Source organism: Phalacrocorax aristotelis, chromosome 1 (genome assembly GCF_949628215.1).
Source record: "Phalacrocorax aristotelis chromosome 1, bGulAri2.1, whole genome shotgun sequence".
Classification (NCBI taxonomy): domain Eukaryota; kingdom Metazoa; phylum Chordata; class Aves; order Suliformes; family Phalacrocoracidae; genus Phalacrocorax; species Phalacrocorax aristotelis.
The window spans coordinates 12,372,151-12,400,138 of NC_134276.1; the positions used below are offsets into that span (position 1 = coordinate 12,372,151).

Here is a 27,988-nt window from a genome sequence, read left to right on the forward strand (position 1 = left end):
ACCCCTCAGATTCAAAGTAGTCCATATGACTTTCACAACTTACTTAACAGAAATAGTTTATTAAAAAAAAAAATCTAAACCCTCATTGTGAAGGGTAGTTACAGCAGCTTTTAAATTGCATAGGTAACAATACAGCTTTGACAGCCTTTAATGAAAGGGAAGAGCCAGACTACCAAATTATTCACTGATACCTTAAGCGATTGAACTGCTTTGTAAGTTACTACTAAGCTCTACGCTAGAAATTTGAAGGCCTTGGTCATTTTTATGAACGTCTTCAGGAAGCTCAGGGCTCATTTAGATTCCCTGCTACAGCATATGTGCAGGCAAAGTAACAACAGTCATGTCCTGCGAGAGTCAGAGAAACACAACTGCCCAATCCCATCTCTTTGGAGGAGAAAGTAAAAATGGCATGGCTGCAGCTGCTCAACGTATTTAGTGCTTCTCTGAGAGCTGACGAACTCTTCCAGCCTTTTCCTTGATCAGCTCTAACAGCCACAGCTTTAGAACAGCACTTTTTGGGGACTGGGGTGTACAGAGGTGGAAACAGAGGAGGAGGAACAGGTCTAGGTCTTGGTCCCTTCAACAGAAGGAGTGGTTCCCCCACTGTGAATACAACACTGTATTTTAACAGCCTCATTTGAAGAATATTTGGAAAATAGTGATGACATTTTAGGAGGGATACTGAAGCAGTGGGCTGAGGAAACAGATACCTGAAAAATGTCAGTTAAGAAAAAGGTAAGAGGTAATGTCCTGCCCTTTACTTGCCCCATTGCTTTATTCTTCCAGCAGCATTCCTTGTGAAGCTCTAAGGTTCTAGCCCTTGCACCTGATTTCCAGGGTAAAAGCTGACAATGGAATTCAGTCTGAAGTCTTTGGCACTTCTTGAATTACAGAGCAGAATTCATTTCTATATACTATGACATTCAATAACAGTGCAATAGTGAGTTTAGTTTTCCTAGTAGCGTTGAAATTATTAGAATATTTTCCAGTTTCAATACCAAAAGCCTATTTTTGGGTCAAACTATTACTCTTCAGTGTTTTCAACAGTATCTGTAGAAAACTGAAAGTAAGTACAAGTTTTGTTATGCTGACCGAGTCCGTGCCCGCATCCATACTTGCATACTACTATGAATTCACTCCTTTGCAAAATTCGTGCCCAAAAGATGGATTTTTCTCTAAAAGATACAACTGTTATTTACATAATCATCCCAGAAAGAAAATGGGCTTTTAGAAGTTTTAGAAAGAACTTGCAGTTTCAGACAGTACTTCAGAATATTGGACACCGTGGTCTAACGCATCAACCAACGCAACACCCAAATTATACCAAATTTGGTGCCACTGAAAAAAAAACAACCACATTTCATAGAAGTGAAAATTGAAGGCAAGCTGTCATTTACAGAGAACTGTCATGTATAGAATGCCCTACAAACTGCTTTCCATTCTCTTCACTAACTTTCAGTCTCTCTTGTATAGCGAGCCAGAAATCACTTAGTTCTTCTTGATGTCACACTGCTTTTGAATGGATCAAATTCATCCTGCAATTTGTAAACAGATAGGCATTACTGGAAATAGCATGCATTCTGAGTCATAAAAAGTAAAGTCACCTCTAAATAAAACTAGAAAGCCTGGTCATATTTTTCTATATTTTCTGACAGACCCTGTTTTTGTTGGTTTTGATATGAAATAGATTATCCATTGATCCAGAAGTCCAGATCATGAGTGTGCAGAGAACAGAAACTGAGTTTACACCAATATGATCAGAACAGCTCTCTGAAATGAGGAACAACCTGTATTTCAGGTGTGACCTAGGAAAATGCTGTCATTATGAGCAGCACATATCACACATAATTTACTGAGATTTGCATGAATCAAAAATACTGTTTCTTTTTGCACGTTCAAGCAAACACAGTTTTTTATTTCAGGTACAAATAGAAGAGAGGGCACAGCGGAGAAATGGGACAAGAAGGTAATATTTTCTCTGAAGCAGCCAACACCTGACACTGTTAATGCTAGGACCCTGATCATACATGACCGCAGCTAGTCTGTGAAAACAAACTGCACAGTGCATGATCGTATAATGTGTATTTTATTCAGTGCAAAGCTGTGAATAAAGTTCTACTTGTTTAAATATGGAAGAAACCATTCCCTAGCAGTTCAATTACATACCACAAGAACAGACACCTTAAACTTGATAGTGTTTTAATTTTTTCTGATGTGTATTTACACTATTTGCAACAATAAAACAATAAAGTGCCCTGGAAAATAGTCCTTTTTAAATGCAAAAAACCCAAAATTCTCCCTTTGTACAAGAATAAAATACATAAACAAATGAAAGGACATAGCCAAATACTAGAAGAAACTAAGATAACTTTCTTCCCCAGGCAAAAAAACCTCTAACTATTCCACACATTTCAGGAATGACAGTTAACTGATTAAGAACTGAAGAGAAAAAGGACTGGATATTTTACTAAGGTCCCTTCTAGCCTTACTTTTGGTGATTATGTATATATTCTAATTAAAGCTGGTTGCAATAATCTAGCCCTGTTAGTGGGGAAAAAAAAATAATTTCCCTCTGAAAAAGTTTATTCAAATATCCATTTATTCAAACAGAAACTTACACAAGACAAGAGAAAAAAAGACCACTATATACCATACCTCATCTGATTCAAAATCAACTCCTCTAGATGTTTGGCTTTGTGAACCTCTTTTACTAAGTGAAGATGTAGTTGACAACCTTGAAACATACAAAGAGAAAAAAGGGCATCAGCATGTTCTCAGTTACCAGATATTCCAATAACTTTCCCTTCAACTTAAATTTGGACCACCAATACAGAGATTAAGTAAGTAAGTAGAACAACTCAAATTCTCAAACTAACATATTAATTCTAAAGCTCTGACCTAGCTTATGTCAATCAGACCAATTTATTGTTATAGAAAGATCATACACATTAATAGATAAAATTTTATATAAATTCTCTAAGTAGTGTTATGACTTCTTTTAAAAATCTGTTTTTTTCAGGCAGTGGATCAAATCCTTGGACTCTGCTGACTGTCAGCCAGAAATAAGGCTGTCACGGTAGCATTCATGCAGTAAACATACCGACATACTGACCTTTGATTTACTTTGGAAGAAGGAACAATAGAAATGTCTTCCAGATCAGAGTCATCATCTATAATATCCTGAAAAAATTACATATTTTTCACAGAATTTCTTCACAGAATTTATTCTTACAGAGATATAGTGCACAATACTACAGTACTATAGCATAGAACCTTTGGGATTTTTTCCAACTATATACCTACTTAGTTATAATATACACTGGGCAGGGCTCCAGGCTAGAACTGTACACTGTGCAAATACAGCACAAGTTTTGCTCTTCAGGTCTTTGATCTTGCAGAAACCCCCAATACACTCAGGTATATACACTCTGTATCTTAGACTACGGTCACAAATAAAACACGGTCTTTGTTTTTCTGAGACAAACCCCATGCCAAAAAAAGGGTACAAAAGCACTACAAAATAACATGCAGAAACTTACTGCTGGAACTGTTACTTGGGAACATCTGCTGGTTTAGGCTAACATTTTGACTGTATATTTATTTTTCAAATCAGAAGACAGCAAAAGGCAGCACAACTTCACTCATGCAAGCTCCTTCTTACCTCAGAGAAAGATTTAGGTGACTTCAAGGGGGGCTCTGGTTTCAAAGACCTAAAGGCTAGAATAACAGAAATGTCATATTTTTAAAGTGCTCACATAAGAAAATGCAAACAACATTCTATCATCTTTTTATTTAAGACCTACTTAGCATGCATTTCCTCTGCAAATACCCTGTAAAAACAACAAGCAAAACCCCCCAAACCCAAACCAAAACATAAATTAAGCCTTCGGTAGAGTCTAACAACCCAGGGATCTAACCCTCTGTGCAGCAGCAGGTGCCTCCCACTCTGGCTGAAAAACCTTCAGTAACTTTGGTTAAGAGGAAGAGAAAAATATTACTATAATTGATATTCCTGTATGTCTAACAGTTCAGACATCAACAGATCTGCTAAAATTGATTTCTCTGCAGTATTTTGGGTCATTTGCTGACCTATTTAATATTTAGGTAGTTTGCTGATTAATTTGAAACTCACTCTACCTTTGGGTATTTTGCATGGGATTCATGTATAGACTTGTGAGCAGTACTTTTTTCTTTAATACTCAGATTACCTATGTTGTTTCCTCAGATCCTGTCCTCTGTAGCAAAGAAGGGCTACTCTCACCATCGCAGGTTAAATCACAGATAAGTTTCTCTTCACTAGTAAAAACTGGCATTTCTGAATCTTGCTACAATGTAAGACTAAATGGATTTGCATTAAAGCTTACTAACTTGTAAACATCAGTCAAGGTTAAACTTTTTATCCACTGAGGAATATTCTGCACAAAAGAGATGCTATTAAACCACATTTCTTCTATACTTATTCCTTAAGAAACTGCGTACAGTTAGATGCTCCCTATTTCCAGTTCTAGTCAAAAGTTTGACACATTTTGTTTTAGCCCATGACAGCAGGGTATCACTATTCTTTTTCTTCCCCACCCATTTTTCTTTCTCTCATAACTGTTAGTTATTCTATTTCATTAGAACCAAAAGAATCTCTCACAGCTGAATAGGACTAATGGAAATAAAAGGCAATTAAGGCACTTCATCATTACATAAACACCTTCATTACAATCTGAGAAAGCAGATTGGAATAATGGACAGATCGAAGGCCTACCGTCCATGATAGACATATTCTTGGCAGGCATGGATACTGGCTTGTAGGTCCTGCTGCTAGTAGCTGATTCTTGGCTCGTGCTTCCTGTAGGAATAATAAACAACATGCAAATCTGTTCAGTGGTTATATTTTTTCCCCCCTTTTAGTCTATCATTACTGAGTGGGAAGTCACTTAAAAACCTCCATTCCTCTTTATTCCTTCACTTTCCTCCTTGAATCAAAGCCCTCCTTACACACAGAACTGCTCTGGGCCAAGTGTTCAAAGCTATACACACGCAGCCTCTTACCACACGTGCCCCTGCTCTGATGGGATCACACAGTGTTGGAGCACGTGCTCGTAGAACTAGTTTAAAGGCACTAACCAAATCAGTCCTAAGATGACTGCCTTTGTTTCAACTCATCCTGCTCTTAGACCTTTGGGCATATTGCTGAGACAACTCAAAGGAGTATATTACTGCAAGACCCCATCTTCTCTTTTTTTACTTATGGATATATATATATAAATATATATATTATGGAAGAAAGTACATATATAACAGAAGCACCACTATCCCTGTAGAGTGCACCATCACACATAGCCAAGGAGCTATTTAATTCATTTTGCTTAGGAAACTCTTCCCATTTTCTCAGTCACTAGAAACAATGAAGTCTCCTGTAAATCGCATTAGGATAGGGACAATCTGCACCTCCTCTCTATACTGATCAAATGCATTACCTTTAGCAGTAACAAAGTTTTATCCATGCACTTCATTGCACAGACCTTCCCCATAATGCATCTTTTAAGAGTCTACTGTTTCCATAGCTGGGAAGCAAGTTGTTTTTCTTTTAACCACCCTGTGAAAGAGTCACAACTTAAGTGTTGTAAGGCAGCCAACTGTATGTAATATGACACCAAAAATACTGGTGAATAATTTTTTTCTAGTAGGCAACCTTAAGCAACAAATTTCCGCTTGATGGAAGCATCAAAAGAGAGTTGCCTTTTAAAGAAAAAAAGTCAGTAACTGCATTACAAAGAATGTGATGTTTTTCTTACCTCTTCCCCTTCGAGATGAGCCTCTTGCTGTTGAATTTTGGCCCCTTGCACCTCTTGCCCGACCCCTTCCTCGGCTCAGTGTCACAAGAAGGCCATCATCTGAATCACCTGTGCCTTTCATCCCTGTATCCATGGGTTCTTCATCACTGGAGGCTGCGACAAGAATTGCATCCTCAGATCTGTGAGCTCTAGCCCTGGTCATTGCCTGAAATGGAACAAGAAGTGCTATAGGAAAAAGAAGCTTAAATGATTAAATGCACCAGTGTTAAATCCTAGTTGTGACATACAATTCTAAACCGTTGACGCTTAGAAGACCCAAATCCACAGAGTTATGGAAGGCAAGAAAGTCTGTCAAAAAGCAGGACAGTATTTAGTCTATTCAATTTAGATGTGTACATACAAAATAGTTCGCTAAGCTCTGATAACAGACTGGAGCTAGTTAATATGATACATTGTGAGCGGAGTTTGCTGAACACTTCAGGTCATCCTATGTCAGCTATGTACATCTGCTCTGAGGAAGCACTCTCTGGGCTCCATTGACTTGATCTTCATAGATGACAGTGGGTGCTTAAGACAACTAATTCACGTGAAGATATCTCAGATTAGGAGAATTGAATCTCACCTCAGGTGTCCTTTTTCTCAAAATTTCATTCCAGTCCCACATAGCTTGCAAAGACAAAGAAGCAGCAATGCTGTCAGTGGTTGGCAATTCTCTTTGAAAAGACATATGCAATCTAGATATGAATCTCTGGGAGATCTAAGACTCTAAGATTGCTGATGAGGACAATAGTATGTAAAGGTTTACCAATAATACCAATTTGTTCCAGTAATATCAGTCAATACAGCCGATCCATATGTCCACTGGTGATGGTATCACAAATAGTTTAAGCTGACCGATCTCTGAAGGTCACCTGTGTGGTCTTACCTCAGTTTAAAGCAAAACCAATGGAACACTCAGGTTCACAAATTTGCACAATGAAGAGAGATCTCAAAACCCGAATTGGGCAGTAGCTTAGGCATGTACTAGACCAAGGAAGATTTTTTAAAAAAATAAACTTATTAATCTTCCCTAGGTAGACAGGCACATCTTGGCAAAGACAATGTTGAAGTATTGCTAAGTGACTTCATTCATATGCAGAAGTCACCATTCCATTCCTTAGCCTATACTGAAAATTTAAACTGGTTACCTCACGAACTTCCTCATCCTCTTCTTCGGTATTCCTTTTTCTGCTCTCCCTGAATTTTCGCACCTAAATAAAAAAAGAATTCCTATCAAAACAACAGTTTATGTCATACAATATTTCATACAATAATAAAAACACAGTGAGTAGTCTTGATCACGGAATTATTAAGTCAAGCTCATGTGAGAGGCAAAGAAGAGTGCAAGAATAACTGAACAGTTTGTTTAGAGCCTTTTCATGCTGTCCTACAGTTTAAGAATCTTACATTCTATTAGTAACTGAAGCTACATCACAGGGGCAAAAAAAAAGCTTGGGACATGATGAAAAGTAGGAGATGCTATGTTCAAAAGAAGAGGAGTATACATAATTTGCCAATAAGAGACAGTGAAATATGAACACTGGCAAGTGCTCAAGCCACACCACCCAAGTCGCAGAAAGCACAGGCAGGGACTGGGAGGATGAAGAACCACCCACTGTAGGAGACGATCAGGTTTGAGAACATCAAAGGAACCTAAAGGTGCACGAGTCCACGGGACCTGAGGAGATGCATCTGCAGGCCCCAAGAGAACTGACAGATTAAGGGAGCCACTATCCATCATATCTGAGAAGTCATGGCACACTGGTGAAGTTCCCACGGATTGGAAAAAGGGAAACATAACCCCCATTTTTAAAAGGCAAAAAAGGAGGACCCAGGGAACTACAGGCCAGTCAGCCTCAACTCAGTGCCCAGCAAGATCAGGGAGCAGGTCCTCCTGGAAACTATGCTAAGGCACAGGGAAAATAAAGAGGTGATTGGAGACAGCCAACATGGCTTCACTAAGGGCAAATCATGCCTGACAAACCTGGTGGCCTTGTAAACAGGGTTACAGCGTTGGTGGATAAGCAACTGACGTCATCTACCTGGACTTGTGCAAAGCATTTGACACTGTCCCGCACAACATCCTTGTCTCTAAATTGGAGACGTGGATCTGACGGATGGACCCTGGATGGATGGTGGGTACAGAATTGGCTGGATGGCCACACTCAGAGTTGCAGTCAATGGCTCCAAGTGGAGACCAGAGACGAGTGGCGTTCCTCAGGGTTCAGTATTGGGGCTGGCACTGTTTAACATCTTTGTTGCCAACATGGACAGTGGGATTGAGCGCACCCTCAGCAACTTTGCTGACAACACCAAGCTGTGTGGGACGGTCGACATGCTAGAGGGAAGGGATACCATCCAGAGGGACCTTGACAGGCTTGAGAGGTGGGACCATGTGAACCTCATGAAGTTCAACAAGGCCAAGCGCAAGGTCCTGCACAAGGGTTGGGGCAACCCCAAGCACAAATACAGGCTGGGCAGAGAATGGACTGACAGCAGCCCTGAGAAGGACTTGCGGGTCTTGGTTGATGAGAAGCTCAACATGAGGCCACATTCTGCACTTGCAGCCCAGGAATTGATTGACTATCTGGGCTGCATCAGAGGAAGCGTGGCCAGCGGGTCAAGGGAGGTGATTCTCCCCCTCTACTCCACACTCATGAGACCCCACCTGCAGTACTGCATCCAGCAATGGGGCTCCCGACATAAGAAGGACATGGACTTGTTGGAGCAAGTCAGGAGGGCCACGAAGATGATCCGAGGGCTGGAGCACCTCTCCTATGAGGACAGGCTGAGAGAGTTGGGGTTGTTCAGCCTGGAGGAGAGAAGGTTGCGGGGAGACCTTATTGTGGCCTTCCAGTACTTAAAGGGGGACCAGAGGAAGAGAAGGCCCTGGAGAAGAGAAGGCCCTGGAGAAGAGAAGGCCCTGGAGAAGAGAAGGCCCTGGAGAAGAGAAGGCCCTGGAGAAGAGAAGGCCCTGGAGAAGAGAAGGCCCTGGAGAAGAGAAGGCCCTGGAGAAGAGAAGGCCCTGGAGAAGAGAAGGCCCTGGAGAAGAGAAGGCCCTGGAGAAGAGAAGGCCCTGGAGAAGAGAAGGCCCTGGAGAAGAGAAGGCCCTGGAGAAGAGAAGGCCCTGGAGAAGAGAAGGCCCTGGAGAAGAGAAGGCCCTGGAGAAGAGAAGGCCCTGGAGAAGAGAAGGCCCTGGAGAAGAGAAGGCCCTGGAGAAGAGAAGGCCCTGGAGAAGAGAAGGCCCTGGAGAAGAGAAGGCCCTGGAGAAGAGAAGGCCCTGGAGAAGAGAAGGCCCTGGAGAGACCTGAGTAGTATTCCAGTACCTGAAGGGGGCCTACAGGAAAGCTGGAGAGGGACTTATTACCAGAACCTGTAGCGATAGGACAAGGGGTAATGGTTTTAACCTGAAAGAGCATAGTTTTAGATTAGATCCAAGGAAGAAATTCTTCACTGTGAGGGTGGCAAGGCACTGGAGTAGGTTGCCCAGAGAAGCTGTGGATGCCCCATCCTTGGAAGTGTTCAAGGCCAAGCTGGATGGGGCTTTGAGCAACCTGGTGTAGTGGAAGGTGTACCTGGCCATGGCAGGGAATTTGGCCTTAGATGATCCTTAAGGTCCTTTCCAACCCAAAGCATTCTATGAATAACTGGAAAAGAATGGGTACAGATGAAGAAGCAAGACAGAAAACAACACTGAGAAGAAATAAATATTGCAATGCATGTACAACTAAGAAAGCTCAACTTGTGAACTATGGAAAAAGATACGATGGGTGAGAGGGAAAGATGATATTAGTCCAAAAGACCAACAGACGCCACCCCCCTCTACCCCCCATGAGCTGCAACCTTCTTCCCCCCATCAAATTGTGGACACAGTGCACAGTGAAGCTGCAGAACAACTTGTCATACAATTCTTGACCATTACAACTGAATACACGGGCTCATGTGGAAGCTGAACAAGTTGACTAGATACTCAGACAAGTTACTAGATACTCATGAACCAGGTTTGCCTCTGGAAGACCCTAAACTGCAAGCATTTAGAGGCTAGTAGAGCACCTGAAGGCTAAGCTTCCTTTATGCTTGCCCTGTTCTTGTACTCATCCCTAAGCCAATATGAAAAAGCTAACAAGAGATTATATCTACCATCTTTCTCACAGTAAATATTTATATATATAGTTCTCTATATATTAGAGTGACAGAGCCTTTTTAAGCATGTGTGTGCAGATAAAGTGAGAATCAGTATAAGCATACCTAAACCCCCATTTTCCATATAAGCTTTTAAACTATGTATTTGAAACTTCATCACCATATTTATTAATTCCAGAAAATGACTAGAGGGAAGAGTTGCAGATGCTCCACACACAGGCAAATCAATTAAACCAGGTTTGAGCGATGTTTTTTCTACTGTCTTGACCTCTCTTAAGAAATTAATGTTAACAGAATATTACCTCCTCGTCTATTTTTTCTTCCTCTGCATCAGTGCGACGCTCCTTAAGAAACCTCTGCGTTTTTTCCAGTTGAAATTTCACCAACTCTTCTATGGCATCTTTTTCCTCTTTGTCCACAAACTCCTGCACTGCTTCTCCCATTCCTCTTTCAGTTAGAAGTGAAAGCTGTAGTTTCTTTATAATTGGGGAAAAGATTTTGTTAAGAAGTATCTGCCATCAAAGAGAGCGTGTGATATTCCTGCTGTTTTGGGTAAATAATATTACATTTAGTTGATTCCAAAACCAGTAACATGAAGAGTTCAATCAGAGAAAAGCACAGAAATAAGCAGATATGTTACTCGTCATAATACAGTTACAACTCTTTTGCTACTAGCATGTTACACCTACTTAAGAGAGTATTTTCCAGACTCAAAGAAGTTTCATAAACAGTAAAGAAACTACAAGGCTACTCATATCTGAAGTAACTTGTCTGAAATGTATTGCTGAGAGAGAAGGCAAACTGTATTCTTTCCTAGTTCCCCTCCCTATTTTAAACTAAAGATCAACTTGCAGAGACATAAACCACACTTTTAAAAACAGGCCCTGATTATTACAGATGCTAAATTACTTAGTTTTACCATAACATTCTAACATTAAAAAATGGCAGTTACAGAGCACAGCAATTTATTATTATGAAGCATTAAGAGCTAGTAAGCAGAAGTCTACTCTACTGAAATGCAGTTCTGTAAATATCAATAGTTCTCACATGTTTATCAAGTGAGATGATATTCATCATGATATTCTACATTAAGATATTACTATGGACACTAATTAGTAAAAGTTGTAGATGCTGCTGGTGGTGTTTTGCAGCCATTCTCTTCTCTACCCTCTTCCCCAATACAGTAAGAAAGGACATTCTGAGAATGAAACCTTCATATGGACAGTAATGTTTAAATAGCAGCCTCTTTTGTCTGTAAACTACAGCACAGATAATTTCTTAGTAATAGCATTATATATGCTTATTAATGATTTTTGGTCCTTCCAGGTGTCCTTTAGGAACTGCTTTGAGGGTTGCATCGGAAAGGTAAAGCCTTCCCTGAAACAATACTGCACAGAGGAGTAAACTTTACAGCTATTCTAAAATAAGTTTACAAAAAAATAAGATAAGCATCTCAAAAGAGTGACTGATCATAATGATACAAAAGGTTCACATTGACTTTCAGCAATTAAGCTTTCTTCCAAAGATAAAAAAACAAAAAAGCTTGCTAAAGAGACAAATAGCAGTGAATTTAATTCCTAGGCCTCAGCTTATCACCAACACTGCGAACTTAACAGAGTCTGGTACTTGTTAGACATTTTCGCTCTAACATTTTTTGAGTATCCAATTACAGCTGTGCCACCTCAGGGTCCACAGACTCTCTTTTTTTCTCTAATCAGACAAGATCAGGTGACTAGCAAAGCCTGAAGTACAAATTATTTTAACACAATGTTTAAGAACCCTATCACCATTTTGGGGCACAATGTGCTTCCCCTGCCTCTTTCTTTCATTGCCAATGTTAACTTAGAATGTACTACCTCCCTACTACAAGTGTCCCCAAAACATCAACAAATTCTTTCAAGTCTTTACAGATAGATGTTGAGCTGCTGAAGCAGGGACCAGTAACTCAGTGTTCATACAAGAACGTACATAAGTTGGGATGATGGTGTAACAAGGACAATTTTGCAGAACAAGGGAGGAAAAGAAATTAAAAGCAAAATTTATTTTTCATAGATTAATACAGTGTCTTGTCTTTGACACTGCTATCCCTCCCCATGGGATTTAGGGGTGGCACACATTTGAAGAAATACTGACTTCTGAACTAGTCACCCTGGGTTCCCTATCATATTCAGAAGGCAAATTGCCCTACCAGGTCATGATTTGTGCCGTGCGAATACTGACACCTAACATATATCTAAGAATATGCAAGATGATAGAATTTAGGGGATCTTTACCTCAGGAATGCTTGCTCTAAGGACTTTCTATAAAGCATGTTCTGAAGTAACTTCTGAAAGCTTTGTTTGAGCAAGCATTTGGGTGGCTGACTCACTGATTATTATTTTTCACCTCTGCTCTGATGTTGGGAAAGGCAGGTTTAATGAAAGGGTGGGGAGAAAGCAAACTATTGGGGGGCTCTCTTCCTTCTCCCAGCTCTACTTTAATTATTATGTGGAATTGCACTATGTCTGAGGACACAAATATACTGTAAAGTGAGGTTACTCCAAGCCAGCTGGTAATGGTAAATGATACAGTCTCACATTGACCCTATAGTAAATTAAGGTAGCTTCTCTCTCAGAGCATGCTGCCTCACATTTTCCTCCTGTAAGAACATGACACAACATTTAGTACAGGGCAGACACTGCAAGTTCACATGAAGAGTTATGTTTTCACATACCCTCTACAACCCATATACAACAGTTACTTTTTAAGCTAAGACATATACATACAGTTGTATAGGAAATAAATGTACTTCTTGGTGAACATCAGGAGTTTCTTCAGGGCACACTACTTCCATTATGAAAGCAAAAAAAGATAAAAAAGACTGTATTCCATTAAAACAAAAAACCATAAAAGGTAGAAAGATACCGTCTCCGCTGTCTGAAAATACTGCTTTACAAGGTCTTCCACCCTCAGTGTCATCCCATCAGAAGCAGGTCTGCTAACCAGTTTTCCAAAATTAAGATCATTGTCTAGAACAGAAAAGCACAGTGGTACTGTCACCCACGTTTGCACCTCATCCCACTGACAGCAATAGGAAAGGTTAATAGAGGCCTCTTAAGAATTGTGGTGCCTTTTATACATAAAGGATTTTTGTTCTAACTGTGGAGTCTTTTCCCTGGAAACACAGGTAAGCATAATGGATGCAACAATTGTACAAGACAATTTCCACCTCTTGCAGATCCCAAGTGTTCTTCTAACTACCAAATACCTGGAATTTTAAGTTGAATGCTATGTCCTGAAGGTTATTGTAATTGAACTCTAAAAGACCACAAATGGAAGAAAATCGAAGGACCCATCAGAGACAAGGGGTTTTTTTATAAGTAACTCTGTGACTAAAGAAGAAATTTTCCTCCAAAGCATGCTGACTGATATTCAGTAGAAAACGTTCATAGCTCACTAAGGCTGCCCCCCTTTCTCAGGCAGCAAGATAAGAATGACAGAAGAATGAAAGGGATCATCAACTGAGGTTCCCACATACCATGCAAAGTAATATAAAGTGACTACAGACTGATTCCAGTCACCTGCCATATGCAAGCACAAAACGTTTCGTTAGCCTTGTCATGGAAGCAGCTATGACAAAAGAAACAGTAATGACTTCTGAACTCATGAGGTCCTAACACCACCTGTACCGAACCACAGCATTATGTGCACATGTACTGAAAATTCTGACTGCTGTATTAGCCACCTCCCTTGTATTAGAGGATATCTAATAAAGCAATGCAAAGAACTGTGGAATTCTTTTTACATTCCCTCCCTGATGCTGAGATGCATGTTACGTAGGAAAAGTAAAATGTATTGATGAAACATGGTGATAGCTACCAAATCTATCTTGTGTTATGAAAACATTAATGAGATTACACAACTATTAAAAAAAAAAAACAAAGCAAAATAGAACAAGATCAATACAGCATAATTTTAAAAATGTCACTAAAAGCAGCTTTTATTCATGAGATATTTTGAACTTTATAAAACTGACAGTGTAAGTAAAAACTGTCAATGGAATTGGAGTACTTTTGTGAAATATTAGCAGTTTTTTAGCACAGTATGTTCTTGTGCAAGCTGTATCTTCATTAGCAACTATTACAAACCCAGTATTTGGGCAACATCTATTAACCATTTATTAAAAATTCTAGGCACAGTGAGAAATGCTACAATAGTAACAGCTATTATTTGTTTTGCACAAATGCTTGAATAGAGACATAGCTGGAACAGACAAGCCAAAGGCACCTCATACACATGATTAATTAGGGCAAACAAAATGCTGTCCTACATTCAGACTTTTTTTTTTTAATATACAAACATCTCTCAAGCTCATCCCTTCCATTACTATTTTAGGTATAAACAAATAAATTACTACAGCAATAAAATTAAAAAAAAAAAAACCAAAGGGAAAAAGCAAAACACCCATCTCTTTTCCTGCACAGTGCCCAAAGCCAACCACCTCATTCTGAGAAGCCTCAGGAGTGAGATGTTTAATGCCTTTCATGGTAATTATCTTAGAATCATGGAGTAACTCAGTCTGCTATGGGCCTATATGAATTACTATAAGCAACTCCATAAGGTCTGAGGCCAAAGAAAAAGGAATTATTTATGAACAACTGTCAGAGGTGCTGTGCTAAATATCAAAGTTTTAGACAAACCCAGAAATAGAACAGAAATACTAGTGCAAAATATACACTTAAATGAGACTATGTATCTTTACTCCTCCTATAACACATTAGATGGCAGACACCAAGCCTTTGCAAGTGCTGGGTAACAAAATAAAGGAAGAAGAATGAAAACCAAGGCAAGCAAAATATTCCTTCTTTTATAATTACCATTTTTTTCTTTTTGTTCACGATGCCTGAAAAAGTGTATGATGTCTTTTGGGTTAGCCACCCTATCCATGTACTTCTGGCTAAAACGATGGACACTGAATGGTTCGAAGCCACCTGTATAATCAACCTAAGAGAGGAAAGGAAAAATTTAAATGTGAAATAAACAGAAATAGAAAGGAAAACAAATCAAGATGAGTTTGTTAGCCTTCAAAGGAAAAATAAAAGAACACGTAAGTCAACCTAAAATTAAAGCTTTACCATACTATGCAGAACACTTAATGGATAAACATAGCTAATAATATTAACAGAATAGCTAATAACAGCCCAAATCTGTAACTTGTTCCTAACTTGTTTCATTTACTAGTCTTCAGGAAAGTTCCCATAAATTAGGTTAGGAACACAGGATAATATGGCTTAAGAAAAACTTCTCTGTAAATAAGCTGCTTCTGATGCCCTTACTCAGGCCAGCAGTGAAGTACACTTATGACCAATCTCGTACTTTACCACAGAATACTAGTTATACCCCAGGTAAACAGAATCATGGTATGAGGGCGGTTTAAATTCGCCTGTACACAGTAAGAGATTTTATGTGTTTATACAAAAAGCACAACTTTGCTTTGAAACTTTTCACAGTGATGTTTCAAAACAAAGCAATCCAAACTGAACAATTTTTTACTCGTAATCTTATGAGAGGCTTCTCTGGCTGGCGCGGATTTCCCAAGCGTTCTCTTTCTGCGTTTTCCAGCATCAATTCAACCTGTGAAGCAGAAATAGAAATTCAGTTCCACTTTGTCCTCTTACAGATGCCTGAACCCTTCAAGTATAACTTAAAATACATCCAGTTGCAGGGGGAGGTATAAAATGAAATAATGATAGGATGTGCTCTCATTCCTGAACACACACAGGTACCAGCATCCAGCCAAAAGCCGTAAGAATGAAGGAGAAAAAATTCATAAATAAAAGGCTTATCTTTCAGATACACCATAGTCCAGCAGTACCTATGTCACTGATCACTCATACTATTTGACTTCATAGCCATTATCTTTTGCTAAATTTCTAGTTCCAGGGAAAAGCAGGAAGAGACCTAAGAACCAAGAGCAATTAATAAACCTGCTTAGTTACTTCTGCCACTTCACACTGCACAGGCCAGCTCTCAGGGTTTAGGTGCACGTATTTATGCTGTGTATTTATTTAAGTACACATTTGATATTGCCCCACACATAGGTGTGAGTTCTCGCACAAGGATGATATGGACCCCCATAAAGGAGTTTCAGCCTACTTCCATCAGCTGTCCAAGTCAAGGACTCTGGAAGCCAAGGCTGCAGCGAATGTCATGGAATTAGCCAGTGTTTTTATAGGAAGCTAAGTCCCTCTTGATAATATGGGCTATCTTCCAGTCTCAAAACCAGTCACAGATCCCATTCCCCATCCACACACTGCTATCCGTATACTGTTAGAATTACAAGTTACCTTTTCCATGCAGAATGATTGTATTGCTTGAGTTACTTTAGGATTGTCGGGATTAAAGAGATCTGGATGATCAGCTAGAACAACATCCTCCATGTAGAAAGTTCGCACTGTCTCTAGAGCAATCTTCTGCATTTTCATTTTTTTCCCTTTAACATGCAGCAAACCAATGTGTCTAGGAGGAGAAAGGTAACTTACTAGAAGATAAACTTAAGAGAACCATGGTATAAAGATTTATTTTAAGTTCATGTTTACTTTTCAGGGACAAAAGTTTAAAAACTATAGGAAACTCTTGGACCTGTACTTCAGGTTTGGCCCCGACAAACTTCAGTTCTACTATATTTAGATCGCGCTTATTCCATACACAAGCACATAGATACAATTCATTGTATTCCAATTTATTAGGGTGTAACTTCTCCTAGGTAACTTTCATTTGCTTCTAAAATAAAGCAAAAAGTTATTCCAGCCACTGATTCCACCTACTTCATTTGTTATGTCACACCCTGAAGCTAATACACACTATAACACAAGTCCTTTCACACTGACTAGAAATATTTATCCTTTCTCAGCAGAACACACAACAGACATAAGGCAAGGGATAAACAAGAAAAGATCACACACTTCTTCACAGCTTCTCCGGGGGAAAGAGATGTCACCACTGAACTTCCTGGCTGAGAAACATAGAAACATTGCCGTTCGTTTTGGCATGGAGCTATTTTGCACTCATGTTCATGACCCCACACAACAAGATTAATAAAGTCATCTAAAAACTGCTCTGGAATGTAGTTGGTAGCTCCGTGTTTGCTCCTGTTCAAGAAAAAGAAAAATAATTAGGATGTGTACAGCCACAGGTGGACAAGGTAGGAGTGAAGGAAGAGAAAAACATCAGTGTGCTTTAAAGTGATACACAAAATTCCAGAAAAAATATCTGATGTACACTTCATATCAGATACTTTTCACATTTAATCCTTATGCAATTGTTTAAAGTGTTCGGTTAAACAAAAAGGCAACTTACCTAGCTCATTCTTTTCTGATCCCCTCTTTTTATTTGGGTGGCCCCTTCTCTTCTTACTTGACTTGCAAGACTTCAAGGGTTTTTTTCCATATGAATGCTTTTATAGCACCTCATGGCTCTTTTTTTTTTTCTTAAATCACAGAATCACAGAATGGCAGGGGTTGGGAGGGACCTCTGGAGATCATCTTGTCCAACCCCCCTGCTTGAGCAGGGACACCCAGAGCAGGGGGCACAGGAACACGTCAGGTGGGGTTTGAATGTCTCCAGGGAAAGGACTCCACAGCCTCCCTGGGCAGCCTGTGCCACTGCTCTGTCACACTCACAAGAAAGGAGTTTTTTCTCATGTTTAGCTGGAACTTCCTGTGTTTAAACTTGTGCCCATTGCCCCTTGTCCTGTCATTGGGCACTACTGAGAAGAGCCTAGTCTCATCATCCTGACACCCACCCTTTAAATATTTATAGGTATTGATGAAATCCCCCCTCAGTCTTCTCTTCTCCAGGTCTCTCAGCCTTTCCTCAGAAAAGAGATGCTCCAGTCCCCTGATTATCTTTGTGGCTCTCCTCTGGACTTCCTCCAAAAAATCTAACCTAAATCTACCAGCAAATGGTGGGGTAAAAACCACTCAATTAAACAGACAAGGGATACACCACTCCCCACCCCTTTCCAGAAGGTAGAGGATTTGGAGGAGGAGTGAGCTCCTTCAGCCTGCTGGACAAAGGTCAATACAGAAGGTTACCTGAGCTGTATTTGTTTATTTCTGCCTCACCATTACTTGCACATGAGGACTGCACTCTCATTCAGGAAAACTTGTAAGAAAGGATCTGGAAAAGAACTCTGCCTGTTCCAACTACCTCTGCTGGGAGAAGTGCGTAGGCAAAAAGAGCACATGCTACCTATCCTCTGTTAAAGAGAAACTGTAAAGTGCAAGTGAAGATATGGTATTCCTCAAATTACAGTTCAAGTAAGGACAGAAAATACAATATGAAGTTTGATGATTTTCAGCTCTAACAAGCAGACAATACAATTATATGCATTTTACACAACAAACCCTTCACTGCCCCTAACTATAAGAGTTTGCAAAGAGACTTCGCAACATTCCTTGCTAATTTATTTCAACTCTTTTCCTTTATGATTCTTCTGTAAGAAGAGCTGTAAAACAACTCTTTCATTTGGGAAAAATCTTAAGAAACCAGCTACTCACAAGAAGCACCAACTAGCTTAGCTCCTTTATCACCTATCCTTTTTGCAGCAGTTTAATGAAGTAACACAGTAAGTTTAGAAGTCACTGGAGTTCATGCAATACTGTTACCTATTTTGATGAATCACAAATAGGTTAAACCAACTATCTTCATCTTCCTTTGGTCTCAGCATGGTTACTTGTTTATTGACAAACATACGATACAGTCTCTCATCTGGAATAGCTCCTGGAGCGGACAAGACAAAACATCATTTTTGTGTGATAAACCAACTCTTCATTTTATAGCACTTTGATTAGCAATTCTATTAAAAAGAGCATGAAGAACTCAACTTTGTGGGAAGATCAGATCTTCACCTTCATGACCTAAGAAATCTGAGGCATGATTATGATTTTGAACAGATCAAAGTATAAATTAGCTATTTTACTAGATAGACTTCTGAAAATAAGATATTTTGACATGAAATCTACATTTAAACAACAGCAAAAAGCAGTTTTATTAACTACATCTGGTTTGAGACCTCCTGCCAGTTTTCTGTGCCAAACAACTGACTATGGACAGAATTAAGAATATTAGAAGAGGTGTTTTGTTTCTTGTTGACAGAATAAGGTTTTACTGTAAGGTGGCATCTAAAAAAGGAAACTACTGAGTAGAGATGGAGCTCTTACACATATTCTGACATTCTCTACAAAACAAGAAATAAATTGTTAATTCTGCAAAGTCTGCGCTTTCCCACACAGCAGGAAAAAGTCTGCAGTACTTCTGAACTGTTTGCCACTGATTATTTCCTTGATGTTTATAACAATATATTATATTATATATAGTATAACAACGTTTATACCCCAAACCATCCACACCCAGGGTTCATCATGTATTCAATGAAATCCCACATGGAGTTTACATATTTTGTATAAGAACAACTTCTCTCTAAATCAGAGAAAGTCAAGAGTCAATATAATCCTGGCACAAGCTCAAAAGAAATAACTCATGAGCATTTTCATGCAGCAATACCCATACTTTAGAAAGTCATGATTTTGGGTATTAAAAATTCAAATGCTTTTTGAAAAATTTTATATTGTGGTATTAGAACCCTCACTACTAACCCTAGAACATCTAGCAAGCTTTTAAAGTATCTCATTAAACACATGAAATCATGGCCAACTAGGACTTAACTTTTAGCTAAGCTTGGAAATAAGCATTTAAGCACTCATGGCTGGACATAAAATAAGGGGAAAAAAATAAGATCTTCATAGTAAACGTCTCTATACAAAAAGCAGTCATACATAACTATTCTAAGTAAGAAGTGAGGGTAGAAGGGAAGGTAGTGGAGAAAACGGGGACAAACTGAAGCTGAAAATCCACCATAGAATACCTTTAAAATATGAAACCCTTCATAAGTTTCTTCAAAGAAACTGGGGTTACCTGTGACAGATGTTACTTATGAACCACATCAGACAGACATGTCAGACATTAGTTTCTGCTCAGACAGTTTATGTGTTTAAGTATACCCAAAATGGCACATGAACCTGCAGTGTTTAAGTTTCACCCAAGCACGAGGATGTAAGCTTAATACACAACAGTGAGAATTTAAGACTGTGATTGCCCTGACTCGATACATAGGCACTACCTATGGCTAACTTAAGCAGGGTTCATTTAAGAGCAATGAAAGTATAGAAGTAAAGTTATTGAAGGATTTATTTTAAAAGTAAAAAAAAAAAAAAAATCTAAGAAAAAAACCTGTCAGCCAGTGACAACGCAGCAGGAGGAGAAAACTGACACTACCACAGAACTGATAGGCTTTAATTTAGCATTAATAGACCTTCATGTTTGTTCTGCCTTAATATAGACCTATTGAGCTTCAGTAATACATGAACAGTCCAGCCACAGTCTGGCAAACTAATACTTACCTAAGCCATACAGGGCAATTTTTGTTCTACCCTTACGCAGTAAAATGGGACTAATATCTATTTTCTCCACAGAAGTTGAACGTCCGAAGTGATTCAACAATCCTGCGCAGCTTAAAATATCCAACGCACACAGTGCATCTGCCTGCAGAAAATATTAAGAAACAAATACAAAACCTTTGAACAGAACATTTAGTCTTTAAGTCTAAGTGAAAGAGTCTCAAAAGGGAGAGAGAATATCTTTCCTTAAATTCTGCAGCTGAAAACCCCCGCCACGTGTATTAGCTTTTCTTTTTTAGAACTCCCAGGTACAGAAGCAAATCCCTTTTCCTTAGAAGTCTTACTTCATTTTGACAACATAAAATTAAACATTAAATCATTCAGAAAAACAAAACAAAAAAATCCAAACATCCAAAGTCTCTAAACTACTACAGAAAACTATCTGGTGAAGCTAACTATTTCATAGTAGGTCTGAAATTAAACTTCTGTTGTTAACACACTCATCTCCATGATACACCACTATCTGATATAAAATCCAAAATTATTAATTCAACCCACATGCTTTGCTGCTTTCTAAATCCCCTTTTCCTGCTTTCAGTTGTTGATTTTTAAACTAGCATTTCATCATTATTGTTTTGCCTGAAAATATAAGATGCATATAAATTGCATATGCACAAGTCAAAGTATCAAAATTTCCCTTCAAGAAAAAAAGCTTTCAGTCTCTACAGATAGAATTTGTTTTATAAACTTTCTGAAAGGCTGACATCTCTGGCATGAAACGTGATTCTGTTCTCACTGACAGAAATCTAGTAAATTAAGAACTGAAACATAGTTCATATGGATCCCTTAACTTCTTTCCATTCTCTTTTTTGATGTCACACTTAACTCATTGCTAATTAACAGCATTCCTATAAAAACACAAAATATTTCTGTGAAGAGTGGAGCAACTGACTAAAACTAGCCTGTTCTCCATGAACTGTGTTTCTACACGAGTCACTATTTCAATATTGTTTTTGTAATATAACAGCATAGTACAATTATGATAATAATTACCCCCGTGGGATCATCATGATTGCCATGAATACTAAAAATTGGAATAGAAATGTTGAGATTTCTATCCTGATAATTCACCCATGGAAACCTGAACAAGACGACAAAAAAAAAGTTAAACTATATCTGCAAATTTGTGGACAGTTCTCAATATTCTATTCAAATTAACATCATCACAAATACATCACGGTAGCAGCACAAATGAGTATGAGGTGGCTATGAATAAGCTTAAGCTGCGCAGCGCAGGAAGATTCTTACTCTTGGATGGGAATGGCACTTCCCACTGGGAACAGGGTAGCAAAAAAATCCTGTCTTTTTAGAGCAAGCATATGAAAAGAATTGTACAACACATCGTGTGGCACATGCAAGAGCAGCAGACTGGGCTGTGCAACCTTTGTTTTCACAAAAAAGCTGCTGATTTTAGTACAGCAATTCATATCGATTGGTTTACTTGCATTGTACTTGCAGGACAGAAACTACGTAATACAAAAATGTATCAAATGTCACAACGCATTCAGAACTTTCTCAAAATATTGTGTGCATTCCTTTATAGACTTGGATTATGAAAAGTGACACGTGAAGTCATCCTGCCAACTGTCCCACAAAAACAGGCCTAAAACTCCAAGGTTCCAGTCACGGAGGATATAAATCATAAGAATCACAACACGTTCGCCCAATACACAAACCAAACCTTAAGCCATAATTTACAGGAACATACTTACTTGCTATAATGAAAATTAACTTCCTGATCGCTCAAAATTTCAAACTGAACAGGACGATCACCCATGCAGTATTTTCTTAGTGACTCCAAACAAGAGTGTACTGTTTTTCTGGAAGGTTTGTTGTCATGAAAAAGGTCCCCACCTAATAAAATAAAGTCCACCTGCATGTAACAAAAAGCTCTATTATTTTAACACACATTTTGTGTTACCTTGAAAGACTTCTAAGTAAATTGTTTAAATTATTTCTTCTAAGGAGTTCCACACAGCTCCTTATATCTGGACTTGGTAGTTGCAGACGTGATATTTCATTTCCTTACAAAAAAAACTTTACCTAAATTACTCATTAAAACAAAACCAAATCCAAGAAGACCCATTTGTGAAGAACTACAGGAGAAAACAACTGATATTGTTGAAAAAAAATATCAGTGAAGTGTTTTAATAAGGCTCTCCGGATCAGCTCCTGAACATTTTCTTTGACAAGCATGAAGAGACACATTGTCTTTTCATTGCTGTGGTACCTAGTGGGAGGAAACCAGTAGCTATCGCCACATTACTTTGAGATGGTACTAGTTGCAGTTTCTGTATGTATTTAACTTTTGAAAAAGCATTAGGGAAAAAAAGTCACCTTCTCCAAAATCACCATTAATTTGACCAATAAACATTCAATCCTTAAAACCAGAAACAATATTTTTGAAGCTTATAACTTTTTTCCTACTTTCTGACTTGTCTGAAGACTTTGTATCATTACCCTCACTCTCCCCAGTTATTTTCTCTTCTTGCAGTGACAAACCCTCTCTAAGTACCACTGGAACCAGCACAGGCAACCTGAAAACATGGAATCATGTTATGCCACCGGGGCCAGAAATCAGTAAGAATGCTGTCACAAAGCAACAGGCATTTCACTAAAACAGAAATATAACTGGTTGCAATAAATGGTTTGATTTAGTTATTTGATTACTGAAGACTGCACCAGGACTAAGCTTTACAGCTTCTGGCAGGTTGGAACGTATTTTCTACAGTCTCACTCCTTCACTTTCCAAAAAGTGATACTTACTTCATTCTTTTGAGCATGGTCCAGAATTTCATTGAAAGTTACAAATGTATCGTTTCCACGCACTGGATCCTTCTCCAAATAGCCAAGATGAATATCAGTAGCAATAAGTATTTTAAAGGTATCTTCATCATCCCTGAATAAGACAGGAAAATTGGTGCTAGAGAACAATATACTTAAGAATTTCAGCACAGACTTTATTAAGGTAACCTGTTCTGTCCAGAGTCATTAAATACACAGAAGATTTGTTGTAAAACTCAAAATATCATTCCTGTAATATTTTCAAAACATTTCATTATTATTGCAAATAGGACTTCACCAAACCAACCAGTTTGAAGATTTGGTTATCCCAAGCAGCCTACTCAAGGGCTGCAATGGTGTCTCTGAAGTATCTATTGAAAAACCAAAGAATCCTTCCTATGTTTTCTGCCTTTAAAAAGACTTGGTGAACAAATATTTTTCTCTTTGCACTAGTAATCTACACATGTAAGAACGCAAGTATGATCATAGAATGGTTTGGGTTGGACGGGACCTTTAGAGGTCATCTAGTCCGATCCCCCTGCAGTGAGCAGGGACATCTTCAACTAGATCAGGTTTCTCAGAGCCCCATCGAACCTGACCTGGAATGTCTCTAGGGATGGGGCACCTACAGCCTCTCCATGCAACCTGTGCCAGTGTTTCACCACCCTCATTGTAAAAAATTTCATCCTTACATGCAGTCTAAATCTACCCTCCTTCAGTTTAAAACCATTACCCCTTGTCCTGTCACAACAGGCCTTGCTAAACAGGTTGCCCCCATCTTTCCTATAGGAAAGGACCTGAGGGAAAACACAAATGATGACCTGAGTCCTCCTTAACTCATTCCAAACCCACAGGAGACTCGCTATGTGATATGAGAAACCGGCGCAGAGCCACGGAAAAGGAGCTTACTGCGAGTTAACGGCACTCATCTTTGTGCCGAGACTCCTCACAAAAAGGCTCCGGACACAGCTCGGCAAGTCGGGTCAGAAGTCAGTTTCTGTCTTCACAGATGCCTGAGACACAAAATCAGAAACAAATTAAGACGAAGGGCGCGCTGAGACGAACGATCGATCTTTTACCGGTAATTATCACTTGCAAAAAACCTCATGACAAGGCAAGACCCGCGCCAGGTTTAACCGCTCGCGGCCGCCCGAGCCGCAGGGCCGCCCACCCGCCCTCGCGCTGGGCCTCCCCCGCAGGAACGCAGCCTGGCCCGCAGCCTGGCCCGCAGCCCCGCCAGGAACGAGCGGCTTTCCGGGAAGGGCCGCACAACGTGACCGGCTGGGCGGGCGCGGCGGCGCCATCGGGGCCACCGGCGGCGCACGACGGCGGCGGCGGCCGGCCCACTCCCCCCGGGGAGCGCGGTGCAGCAGTCCGCGCGCGGAGCGCTCCGACCGGCGAGGGAGGCCGCGGTCCCACACCGAACGCCCGGGACCCGTCCCTCACCCCCCGGCCCCACGCGGTCGCCTGCCACCGCGCGCCGTTTCCATGGCGCCGGGAAGGGCGGGGCCCGTCCGCCGCCGCCGCTCTCGCGAGAGCCGCCCCGCTTACGGCGCGCGCGCGCGCTCTTCCATCGTCCGTCGGTCCGTCCGTCGGTCCGTCGGCGGCTGGCCCCGCCCCGTCCCTGAAGTGGCCCCGCCCCTGAGGCGCTCCGCCGTGGGGGGCGGCAGGTGCGGCCGCGGCGGGGCCGGGGGGTGGCGGGGACCTCCCGGGATGGCGGCGGGGCCCTCCTCCGTTGCGCGGCCCCCGCGGCGGGGAGCGAGACCGGTGCTCCCGGGCCGGGCCCGGCTCGGCTTGGGGCCTGAGGGGGAAGGGAGGGCGGCGAGGGGCGGCGAGGGGCGGCGGGCGGGGCTGGCTCCCGGGGAGGAGCGGGAGCGCTGGCTCAGAGTCTCGTATTTTCTCAAAATCTTTTGTTTATAAAACGCGTGGCGCTGCGAAAGACCGGCTGAGCCGCGCCCTCGCCGTGCCCAGACCGGACGTTAACTGGGGGTTCCGGCGGAGCTGGCAGAGCCCGACTTAACGGAGGAACTTAATCTCGAGTTTTGCTGTTTGTGGCGTTGCCGACGTCTGCATCATCCGTCAGGTGTTTTTGTCGGCAATTAGTGGATGGATAACAGTAAAAGTTATTATAAATATCGTTGTGTGTCTGCTGCTTACAGATGCTGACTGAAAATGAATAAAGACAAGCAAATCGATGAAGACGATGATGACAGCGACCAGTTCGATGACTTTATGGAGAATTTTAACCAGCTTGAACTGCTGGAGACGCACAGGCACTTGATCCCTGTAGGAACTCAGAGCTGTTGGTCAGGACAGTCTGATGATGACGATGATGAACAAGAAAGAAGTGAAGAATGGTACGAAACGCAAGAAAAAAAAATGGAAAAAAATCCAGAGAAATTGCTACTCTGGGCAGCCGAAAACAACCGGGTAAGGCGTTTATTCTGTTCACAGGCATCACAGACAAGAATGTTGTTTTGAGCAGGTATCTACAGTTTCATCCACAAACAGAAATTAACCACCACTTTCCTTTATCTCCCTAAACTATTTTGAACTGGCTTTGGAAGCCACTGTGCGTCAAACACCTTCCTTTGTAGCCCACGCATGCTAAAATATCTCTGGATCCGTGAGCTTTCAGAACAAAAGCTTTGACTGTAATTCAAAATTAAAGTAACAGCTTTACTTAAACTTCTGAAATAAGTTTAAGCATGCCAGGCTCTTCCATCATGGCGAATAAGCCAGGGTAGAGAGGGTGTACCTGAAATCTTATTTTCTGAAAAGCTCCCTATGCAGATAATGGGTGACCATTTTCCTATCTTTTTATGGGAAAAAAAGCGCTTTTTACTCTTGGAAGCAAGGGAGAGACGACCAAGATTCCTGTTACACAGCTTATTACGCCCTTGTGTATGTCTGTTTTCATTAGTTGCCTTCCTTGCGTGCACAAGCTCCATCTACAGTCCGTCTACAAGTACTTCTACCGTGGAAGAATTCTGGGTTGGTTATGCAGAGTTTATTTCCCCCTTGAAAACTATTTTTTGAGAAATCTAACTTTTTTAAAACTGCATGAAAGCTCAGAATGAATGTAACTTATTTGGGTGATACACAAAATGTTTAGTGATCCTGGTGTAAGGCTTATTAAAAATAAAGTCCATCTGCAGTACTTGTGTCTTCACGGTGAATGGGGAGGAGGTGGAAGGTAAAGGCACTCCTAAGGCTTTGGAACTAATGTTAATATTGTATCTCTTTAAAAACAAAACAAAACCCCCACCCAAACCGAACAAACAAACAAACAAAAAAACCACAAAAAAACCACCTCAGTAACAATAACTGGTTTAATTTTAAAATTTTGAGTTGCACTCAAGCCTTTTGAGAGTGACAGAAATTGCTTTTTCATAGAAGTTCAGAACAGTAAAAGCCATACATCGTGTTTGCAGAGTTTCACATTAAATTACCTGTTTTCTTTAAATAGCTGAGTACAGTGAGGAGGCTCCTTTCTGAAAAGCTGGCTCCAGTTAATGCGCGGGACGAAGACCAGTACACCCCGCTCCATCGAGCTGCCTACAGCGGGCACTTGGACATTGCCCATGAACTGGTTGCACAAGGGGCGGACGTTCATGCGCAGACAGTGGACGGCTGGACGCCTCTGCACAGCGCCTGTAAGTGGAACAATACAAAAGTGGCCGCGTTCTTACTTCAGCAGGGTGCAGACATCAACGCGCAGACAAACGGATTGCTGACACCATTGCATATCGCTGCAGGAAACAAAAACAGCAGAGAAACCCTGGAACTCTTGCTGATGAATCGCTATGTGAAACCAGACCTGAAAAACAACCTGGATGAAACGGCCCTTGACATTGCTAGGAGGACTGATGTATATCACTACCTTTTTGAAATAGTAGAAGACTGCATAAATGCTGTGTCCCCTTAAAAGGTGCAGTGAAGCTTGTGAATGCGAGGTTTGCTGCCTCCTGTTTGTGTTCTGCATGCTCCTTGGTGGTGGTCTGTCCCTGTGCAACAAGCTTTTCATTTGAGAGACTTCAGTGTTCTCCCCAGGCAAAGTGTCACTTCTTGCAGCTCAGCTCGGTGGTCTCGCTTGTGCTTTGAGGCATTACTACTGTTATTCAAGATATTCAGAAAGTCTCAGTAATTTCAGTGAGTCTCCATTTAATTAGTGCAAATTTCGAGGGGCTTTTGTCTGTACTGTCAAAGCAGGAGGGAAAACTGGAATATTTACTTGATGTGAAAGAATTCTGGCTTGGTTATGCAGAGTTTATTACTCACTTGAAAACTATTTTTTGAGAAATTTAACTTTTTTAAAACTGCATGAAAGCTCAGAATGAATGTAACTTATTTGGGTGATACAGAAAATGTTTAGTGATCCTGGTGTAAGGCTTCTTATAAAATAAAATATTTAACCCTAAGTATTTTGTTGTCCTATTTTTAATTGAAAGCTCAATTGTCAATGCAATCACCTGCTGATACATCAAAAGTGTCATTCATGAGATGATAAAGTAGTTTTGTTTTATTTTTTCCTGGTACTTTTCAAGGAAATCACTTTCTGTGAAGATCCTGTTTACTTTTCCCTTGCAAATTAAGTTCAGTAAAGTTTTAATGTCATGGATAGAATTAGCATCTAGTGTTAGAACAGGTAAATCTCAACTGGATGAGGATAAACAGCCACATACTGTTCTGTCTGATTTAGCTACAGCTAATTTGGTACAGGACACACTCAACAGT

At 40.4% G+C, this 27,988-nt stretch overlaps 2 protein-coding genes across 7 annotated transcripts; one reads left to right on the forward strand and one right to left on the reverse strand.

The window, feature by feature from the left end:
• Positions 1-26: 26 nt before the first annotated feature.
• MRE11 (MRE11 double strand break repair nuclease) lies at positions 27-24,853 on the reverse strand. 4 transcript variants are annotated; one of them, XM_075081427.1, is made up of 20 exons: positions 24,803-24,853; positions 24,161-24,264; positions 23,234-23,366; positions 22,180-22,321; positions 21,461-21,548; positions 20,411-20,552; positions 18,617-18,731; positions 16,913-17,098; positions 16,295-16,466; positions 15,501-15,581; positions 14,825-14,951; positions 12,873-12,976; positions 10,271-10,444; positions 6,974-7,036; positions 5,787-5,991; positions 4,754-4,837; positions 3,662-3,717; positions 3,113-3,180; positions 2,656-2,734; positions 27-1,535 (listed from the first exon to the last, which is right to left on the reverse strand). In XM_075081427.1, exons 4-20 carry the CDS (start codon positions 22,242-22,244, stop codon positions 1,485-1,487), a joined length of 1,860 nt encoding a protein of 619 aa, XP_074937528.1. In that variant the 5' UTR covers positions 22,245-22,321; positions 23,234-23,366; positions 24,161-24,264; positions 24,803-24,853; the 3' UTR covers positions 27-1,484. The 4 variants fall into 4 exon arrangements, with proteins under 4 accessions (XP_074937528.1, XP_074937509.1, XP_074937501.1 ...); XM_075081408.1 differs by having other exon boundaries at positions 22,180-22,340; XM_075081400.1 differs by having other exon boundaries at positions 22,180-22,340; positions 24,698-24,823.
• Positions 24,809-27,672, forward strand: ANKRD49 (ankyrin repeat domain 49). Of its 3 annotated transcripts, none has more exons than XM_075081441.1 (3): positions 24,809-24,921; positions 25,411-25,681; positions 26,721-27,672. In XM_075081441.1, the coding sequence occupies exons 2-3, from the start codon at positions 25,424-25,426 to the stop codon at positions 27,177-27,179; spliced, it is 717 nt and encodes a 238-aa protein (XP_074937542.1). In that variant the 5' UTR covers positions 24,809-24,921; positions 25,411-25,423; the 3' UTR covers positions 27,180-27,672. The 3 variants fall into 3 exon arrangements, with proteins under 3 accessions (XP_074937542.1, XP_074937560.1, XP_074937551.1); XM_075081459.1 differs by lacking the exon at positions 24,809-24,921 and adding an exon at positions 25,215-25,334; XM_075081450.1 differs by lacking the exon at positions 24,809-24,921 and having other exon boundaries at positions 25,341-25,681.
• The last annotated feature ends 316 nt before the right edge of the window (positions 27,673-27,988 follow it).

Bases quoted from the DNA above. Each gene is read 5' to 3' on its own strand.
- MRE11 (XM_075081408.1), bottom strand. From the start codon at position 24,180: ATGAGTGCCGTTAACTCGCA. The intron at 5,992-6,973 runs GTAACCAGTTTA...GTTCCATTTCAG, and splicing joins AGGATGAGGAAGTTCGTGAG to GCAATGACCAGGGCTAGAGC. The intron at 2,735-3,112 runs GTCAGTATGTCG...GTATGTTTCAAG, and splicing joins TCTTCCAAAGTAAATCAAAG to GTTGTCAACTACATCTTCAC.
- ANKRD49 (XM_075081441.1), top strand. From the start codon at position 25,424: ATGAATAAAGACAAGCAAATCGATGAAGACGATGATGACAGCGACCAG. The intron at 25,682-26,720 runs GTAAGGCGTTTA...TTCTTTAAATAG, and splicing joins GGGCAGCCGAAAACAACCGG to CTGAGTACAGTGAGGAGGCT.